A 7,645-nucleotide genomic window follows, 5' to 3' on the forward strand; every position below is an offset into this window, starting at 1 on the left:
AGGTGGCAGGGAATTAGGAATCTGATAGCACCACCCTCAGCTGGTTCTGACCCCCCTGGAGCCCATTCCTGTGTCTCGGTTGTCCCTCTGGGGGTCCTGGACTGGGGACTGGCATATTCATGGGATAGGCCTCTCTCTCTCTCTAAGTCTCAGCTCTCTGGGCCAGGGACATCTCCCTTTCTCCAGGGCTCTCAGAAGTAGCTGTGAAACTGTCACCAGCCTGGTTTGATATCACCTCATTTGGGAGGTAGAATTGGGGGAAGGGGCATTTTAATCACCCCCCCCAAATCCTGAACCCCCTTCAAGGATCCACCACATTTAAGGTGGGAACTGAACTGGGCGTTAGAGAATCAGGGTAGAAGTTGGGATGGGGCCATGGTGTGGGTGAAGGCCGGGAAGTGGGAGCCAGCCTGGTGCCCAGGGGGCAGTTGAAGGAGCACGGCCCCTCTGGTGACGAGGCTTTAGGGGCAGACCTAGCTGGAAAGGTGGGCACAGTCCTGGCAGCTGTGCCGTCTAATGCAGTAGCCACTGGACACAGGTGGCTATTTAACCTTAACGACAGGGACTTCCCTGGTGGTCCAGTGGTCAGGCCTCTGTGTTTCCACTGCAGGGGCCCCGGGTTTGATCCCTGGTTGTGGAACTAAGATCCCACATGCCTCGCGGTGCGGCCATAAATAAATAAATAAATAAATAAATGAATAAATGAATAAAATAAACTTAAGGACAGTGAAACAAAAGGAAAAATTCACTTCCTCAGTTACACTGGCCACAGTTCAAGTGCTCACTGGCTCCTGGGCTGGACAGCACCGATGGAGAGCCTTTCCCTCGCTGTAGAAAGCAGGACAGGACGGTCCAGAAGCACTGTGAACAGCAGGCTGAGAAGCTTGGACTTCATCCTGGGGAGGTCAGGAAGGGGTCGAAGGGCAAAGGGCAGGGTCAGAGCTGGGTAGCAAATGACCACAAACTTAGTGTCTTAAAACAAAAAAAAGGTGTAACCTTCTAGGTCTGGAGGTCTGAAGTCCAAAATGGGTCTCGCTGGGCTAAACATAAAGGTGTAGGCAGGGGGACTTCCCTGGCGGCGCAGTGGTTAAGAGTCTGCCTGCCAGTGCAGGGGACACAGGTTCAATCCCTGGTCCAGGAAGATCCCACATGCCGCAGAGCACCTAAGCCCGTGCGCCACAACTACTGAGCCTGCGCTCTAGAGCCCGCGAGCCACAACTACTGAGCCTGCGAGTCACAACTGCTGAAGCCCATGTGCCTAGAGCCCGTGCTCCACAACAAGAGAAGCCACTGCAGTGAGAAGCCCGCACACCACGACAAAGAGTAGCCTCCACTCTCCACAACTAGAGAAAGCCCACACGCGGCAACGAAGACCCAACGCAGCTAAAAACAAATAAATAAATTTAAAAAAAAAAAGGTGTAGGCAGGGATGCGCTCCTTTTGGAGGCTCCGGGAGAGAATCCGTGTTCTTGTCTTTTCCAGCTTCTAGCAGCTGCCCACGACCCACGCCCCTTCCATCTTCAAAGCCAGCAATGGCCAGTCGAGTCTTCTCACGCTGTGTCACTCTGACACTGACTCTTCCTGTGATTACACTGAGCCCAGCTGGATAACCTGGGATAATCTTCCTGTTTTAAAGCCAGCCACTTAGGAACCTTCATTCCTTATGCTGCCTTAATTCAACCTTTGCCACATAACATATCCGTAGGTTCCAGGGATTAAGATGTGGCCATCTTTGGGAGGCCGTTTTTCTGCCAACCACACCCACCATGTGTGAGACAGTGGGGCTGCAGAGTGAACAAACAGACACGAGTCTCCTGCTCTTACGGGGCTGACATTCTGCTGGGGGAGAGAGAGGCAAGTGTCCCGCATTGTGGGGTGGCGATAAATGCTGTGTGAGCAGATAAAGCCAGGCAGTGTTACACAGTGATGAGAGTGATCGGGTCATCAGGGAAGGTGTCTCAGAGGACTCGCCTGTCTGCAGGGACTTGGGAGAAGTAAGGGAGGTTCCGGGGGAACCATTCCAGGCAGAGGAAAAGCAAGTGCAGAGGTCTTCAGGCAGGACAAGTGCGAGGAGTAGCAGGGTGTTGGGCGGGGTACCAGGAAAACCCAGGATCCACCCTGACTCAGCACTGTCCCTTGCTTGGTTGCGGGCAAATCCCATCCCTCCTGCACCCAGCTTTCCCATCTGGACAAAGTAAGGTTGGGCCGGATGGACACCCCCAAGATGAGTTTGTGTCCTTGAAACGTTGATGGTGGTGGGGTCGCTTTGGAGGAAATCTTCCGGGGCAGCTCCACGGTAAATATGGACACAAGCCATACTGCTGGCTTTGGGGGAGGGAGCCTGCCCCTCCGCTGCCTCTCCCCCTCCCCCGAGGGCCTTGCTGAGCAGCCTGCAGTCCTGAGGCCCCCTGATTTCCATTTGTCTGCTTGGTTCCAGCCTCATGCTGGAGATTCCACAAACCATCTCTCATTCCATCCTCCACAGCTTTCAGATCTGAGCTCTGAACAATAGCTCCTCAAGAAGGCCTTTCCTCACCCTCTATATCTAACCGTATTTGCCAGGTCTACCCTCATAATACTGTCTCTCTATCATCGTTGTATCTTGGTTTGCTTATGATCAAATTTACCAGTCTTTTCCTCTACGATCTGTACTTTTTGTGTCTTAAAGATACTTTCTCTGCCTCTGAGGTTACTAAGGGATTCTCCTTTATTTCCATCTAAATGCTCTAGAGTTTTGTGTTTCAGACTTAGATCTTAAATCACTAGAAACTTCCGTGTATGCTGTGAGGTAGAGAGCCTCATTAGTTTCTATGTTGCTGTAACACATTACCAAAATCATAGGCTTTAAACAACACAAATTTATTTTATAGTCCTGGAGGTCGGTAGTCCAAAATCAGTCTGAGTGGGCTAAAATCATGGTGCTGGCCAGGCTGTGTTCCTTCTGTCTTTTAAAATTATTTTAATGTTATTTTTTATTTTATTTATCTACTTATTTAAATTTTTATTTTGCTGTGTTCCTTCTGGAAGCTCTAGGGGAGAACCCATTTCCTTGCCTTTTTTAGCCTCTAGAAGCTGACTGCATTCCTTGACCCGTGGTCCCACATCACTCCAGTCTCTGCTTCCATTGGCACACCTCCTCTGACTCCTCTGCTTCCCTCTTTCCCATGTAAGGACCCTTGTGATTACACTGGGCCTACTGGAATAATCAGGATAATCTCCCATCTTAAGAGCTGATCCTTCATCACATAAGCAAAGTCCCTTCTGCTGTGTGGAAGCGAGCACACTCACAGGTTCTGGGGATTAGGATGTGGACATCTTTGGGGGACCATTATTCTGCCTACCACAGGGTCTCATTTAATTTTCTTCCCTATCTCTCAGCTCATTCACAGATTAGCTATCCTTTCCCCACTTATCTATAGCTGGGGCTGGCGAACTACACTCCATAGGCAGAATCCAGCCCACCTACTGTTTGTTTGTTTGTTTGTTTGTTTTTGCATTACGAAGGCCTCTCACTGTTGTGGCCTCTCCCGTTGCGGAGCACAGGCTCCGGACACGCAGGCTCAGCAGCCATGGCTCACGGGCCTAGCCACTCCGCAGCATGTGGGATCTTCCCGGACCGGGGCACGAACCCGTGCCCCCTGCATCGGCAGGCGGACTCTCAGCCACTGCGCCCACCAGGGAAGCCCTCACCTACTGTTTTTGTAAATAAAGTTTTATCGGAACACGGCCACGCTCGTCCACATATCACAATGCATGTGTCTGCCTTTGCGCTACAACAGCAGTGCCGGGTAGTTGTGGCAGACGCAGTATGGCCCGCAAAATCTAAACAGATCTACTGTCTGGCCCTTTATAGGAAAAGCTTGCCAACCTCTGATCTACAGGTGGGGACCACCTCCTATTAGCACCTCGTAAGCGCAGGTCTGTTCCTGAGCTCTCAGTGCCCTCCCACTAGCCTATTCCCAAGCCAGCACCACCGTCCTATTACTACAGCTTTGTAATAATTCTTGGTATGAAGGGAGGCAAGGCTCCCCTACTTGTTGTTCAAAGTGGACTTGGCTTCTTTACTTTGTGTTTGCCACTACTTGGTTGGTGTCCACCTCCCTCACTAGACCAGGTCTGTCTTGTTCACTGCTGTGTTCCTAACACCCTGTGCAGGGCCCGGCACACGGTACCTGCTTAATTCCTATCTGTAGAACGAAGAGCAGTCCCATGTTCGCTCAGTCATCCTTGTTTTATAGCTGGAGAAACAGGCTCCAAGAGGGGAACCATCTTTGCCTGAGAAGTTGCTTGTAAAGGCCTTATAATACTCCCATTTGGGAATTCCCTGGCGATCCAGTGGTTAGGACTTGGTGCTTTCACTTCCGAGGCCCTGGTTCGATCCCTGGTCGGGGAACTAAGATGCCGCAAGCCACAGCCAAATTTAAAAACCCGCAGCATCAAACAAAAAACCCTCCCATTTTATAGATAAGGCATCTGAGTTCAGAGAAGCGACAAGCTCGTCCAAGGCCCTGCGGCTTTTTAGTGGGTCAGGGCTGGCTCCAAAGCTTGGCCTTCAAATTGTTTTTACTCTACTGGTATACACCCCTTGTTCTTGCCTTTATGATTTAGCTTATCTTGGGAATACTTCCACGTCAGTGCATGTAGAGCTGACTTTTTCCCCTACAGCTACATCTTCCATTCTCTGGCTGTACTGTAAATTCGTTAGCTGGTCCCCTATTGATGGGCACTCGGGTTGTTTCCCATCTTTGGCCACTGCCGTCGCACTGCAGTGAACATCCTTAATCTTATACCTTTTTTCACGTGCTTATCTATAGGATAAATTCCTAGAAGTGGAATCGTTGACACGAGCATGCGTGCATTTAAAATTTTTTATACATACACTCAATGGCCAAAGTGGAGGCACTAGTTTAAACTCACAACATTGAGGAGAGCCTGTCTCGCCACACTCCTCAGCAGCACAGGATGCTAGCAGATGTTTAACCTTTGCCATATGAAGAGGTGTGAAAAACCAGAGCCAGGGCTTTCAAACCACACCTCCAGGTCCATGGTTTGGGGCCCCATGCTAACTCTGTGGGTGATGTTTTCCCCTCCCAGAAACGAGTTCCTCCTGCTAAGTCTGAGTCCAGCGCGGGGGCCAACCTCCCTTCCGGCTACCTGGAAGAGGCAAGTCCATACAGCCTGGCTCAGAGATGCCACCTCTTTATTGACTGGGGCTGGCAGCACAGGGAGCCAGTGAGCCAAAGGGAGGGTTCACTCCCGCTCCCCTGGGCTCTCGGCCTGGTGGCGGCTGCGTTGGTGAAGGAGTAGGAGGCGTCTCTGGCCAAACGCCTGGCCGCAGCTGGAGCAGCGATGCCGGGCAGTGACCTGGCTACCCGGTGCCGTCGGGGGGTCGTGACATAGGCGATGGGCGGCCAGTTTGGAGGGGAATGAAAAAGCCTTGGGGCAGTGCGGGCAAGGATAGGGACGGGCGTCCGTGGCATGGTGCGTATGGCGGTGGGCCGCCAGCTTGGAGGGGTAGCAGAAGGACTTGGGGCAGTCGGGGCACGGGTAGGGGCGGGTGGGCGCGTGGGTCCAGAGGTGGGCTGCCAGCTTGGAGCGGTGGCCGAAGGCCTTTGGGCAGTGCGGGCACGGGTGCGGACGGGCGCCGCTGTGCGTGAGGCGGTGGGCTGCCAGCTTGGAGGGGTAGGAGAAGGCCTTGGGGCAGTCGGGGCATGGGTGGGGGCGGGCGCCGCCGTGTGCCAACCGGTGCGTGGCCAGCTTGGACGGGTACGAGAAGGCCTTGTCACAGTCGGGGCAGCGGTGCGGGCGCTGGGGCGGGGGCCGCCGGCGGGGTCGGGAAGGCGCCCCCGCAGACGTGGCGGGCCCTGGAACCAACTGGCTGGGCTTCTGCGGCGAGCCCTGGTAGGGAGCTAGGGGACAGGAGGGTTGGTGTGCTCCAGGAAGCAGCCAACGCCCTGAGTCTACACCAGGCTCCCCCTCGACCTTGACATTCTAGTGTGTCTGGACACCTGAAGGGTCATACTGAGATTCCCCAAATGGCGTGTTCCTGCTTCTCACCCCTGCCATGCATCATCCTAAGGGGCTCCAAAGGGTTACCTCGCTGGAACCCCAGAGCTAAGGCTTCCCCAAAGCTACTAAACTGTCCGTTTCTAGTATCTTCCCAAGTGATCACCCTGAAATCCCGCATGTCATCTCCCCTAGAAATGAGGGGTCCCTCCAAGACAACCTGGAGGATTCCCCAGAACTTGGCGCTCTTGGGGATCCGAAATGGTTATCACCCTGGGCTTTCAAAACTTCACCCTGAGATTCCCTCAACATACGATTCTCTTGGCCCCAGTTCCTGGAGAATGCCCCCCTACTCACCGGTGGAGCCGCCCTCACCTTCTCCTTTGGTCACAGGCTCCTTGCCAGTGGGACTAGGATCGGTGCCCCGGGCCACAGACTCAGCGTCCCGCTCCAGCATCTTGCTGGCCCAGAAACCTAAAGGGAGGGCCTAGGGTGGGAGAGGGGGCGACGCCGGTGTTTATCAGGCTGTTGGGGGAAGGGCTGAGAGCCTAACAATCAAGGCTCAGTATGTTTAGGAGCAGGGTCTATTTAATTCTGGGGTCCTATAAGGCGAGGGTGGGCGGAGCCTAAGGGCACAATGGGCGGGGTTATGCAAACCCGACCCAGACGCAGTCTATTTGGAACTTAGCCTCAGCGTTTGAGCCTTCGAGCGGAGTGGGCGGGGCCTCTATAACTAACTCCCAGCCGCCCCAGAGCGCGGAGCAGGCGGGGCCTATGTCCAGAGTGGGCGGAACCGGCCGAGGAACCTAAGACGGGAATGGGTGGAGCTATACTAATAAGACCCAAAGTCGGTTGCTCAGCAACTCTGTCCCAGGGGAGGGGCCTACGAGCTCAGTGGGCGGGATTCACATTGACGCCGCTTGAACTGCCTTCTTCTTGTCACTAAATTTCAACCCCTGCGTGGAGTTGGAACCGTGGAGGGTAGAGGGGAGACCTGGAGGAAGACACAGAAAGAGCGTGGCTCGTGTGTTGCGATTCTGAGACCCCCTAATGGACTTCTCCCTCGAGGTCCCAAGCCTCCGAGCCTCCACGCACCCCTTGGGATCATGGCATTCGGGCACCAATGCACCCTCCCAAGGCTCAGGCGCCCATGCAGCCCCTCCAGAACCTATGCATCAGGACCCTCCCCCGTTCCGGGAGTTCTGGCGATCAGCACCCCCAGTCTACTTCCCGAAGACCCTGGCGTCTGTGCCCAGACCGCTGACCCCTCACCTGCGGGCGGCTCCTCCCTGGGGGCGGGGCTCCGGGCCCCTCCCTCGGGGGCCGCGGCCACTGCGGCGCTGCCTTCGGACTCTGCACCGCCCGGCGCGCGCCCTGAGATGGGAGGGCAGGGGAGGGAGCGCGCGCTAGCTGCTGGGCCCAGCCTCATTTCCATTCCCTCCTCCTCCGCCCCGGTGGGGGCGTTAGTTCGCATGCGCGGTCCGGCCCGCGGAGGCTGCAGCGGGGGAGACGGGATGGAAGGAGGGGGTGGGTGCGCAAGGCAAGCCAATTGGTGAGCAATACCGGCTGAGGGACCGGAGGAAAGTGTGCCGAGGCTTGCAGGGCCTACGGTGGCTGACTGGAGTCAAGCACGTGCAGG

The 7,645-nt window shown here is 55.0% G+C and overlaps 2 protein-coding genes across 5 annotated transcripts in view; both read right to left on the minus strand.

Annotated features, from left to right (window-relative positions):
• PINLYP (phospholipase A2 inhibitor and LY6/PLAUR domain containing) overlaps positions 1-6,447 on the minus strand; it is a 36,243-nt gene extending 29,796 nt beyond the window's left edge. Inside the window, exon 1 of the mRNA XM_060289826.1 lies at positions 6,364-6,447. The gene's annotated coding sequence lies outside the window, so the exon portion shown is untranslated. The remainder of the gene's footprint in view (positions 1-6,363) is intronic.
• Positions 4,649-7,454, minus strand: ZNF575 (zinc finger protein 575). Of its 4 annotated transcripts, none has more exons than XM_060289824.1 (4): positions 7,279-7,454; positions 6,916-7,000; positions 6,382-6,493; positions 4,649-5,909 (listed from the first exon to the last, which is right to left on the minus strand). In XM_060289824.1, exons 3-4 carry the CDS (start codon positions 6,461-6,463, stop codon positions 5,251-5,253), a joined length of 741 nt encoding a protein of 246 aa, XP_060145807.1. In that variant the 5' UTR covers positions 6,464-6,493; positions 6,916-7,000; positions 7,279-7,454; the 3' UTR covers positions 4,649-5,250. The 4 variants fall into 4 exon arrangements, with proteins under 4 accessions (XP_060145807.1, XP_060145806.1, XP_060145808.1 ...); XM_060289823.1 differs by having other exon boundaries at positions 6,894-7,000; XM_060289825.1 differs by lacking the exon at positions 6,916-7,000.
• Between the last annotated feature and the right edge of the window lie 191 nt (positions 7,455-7,645).

The sequence above is a fragment of the Globicephala melas genome, chromosome 19 (genome assembly GCF_963455315.2).
Source record: "Globicephala melas chromosome 19, mGloMel1.2, whole genome shotgun sequence".
Lineage (NCBI taxonomy): Eukaryota > Metazoa > Chordata > Mammalia > Artiodactyla > Delphinidae > Globicephala > Globicephala melas.

Coding starts and splice junctions, on each gene's coding strand:
- ZNF575 (XM_060289825.1), bottom strand. CDS start 6,463: ATGCTGGAGCGGGACGCTGAGTCTGTGGCCCGGGGCACCGATCCTAGT. Junction 5,910..6,381: donor GCCTGTGACCAAAGGAGAAG/GTGAGGGCGGCT, acceptor CCTGTCCCCTAG/CTCCCTACCAGGGCTCGCCG.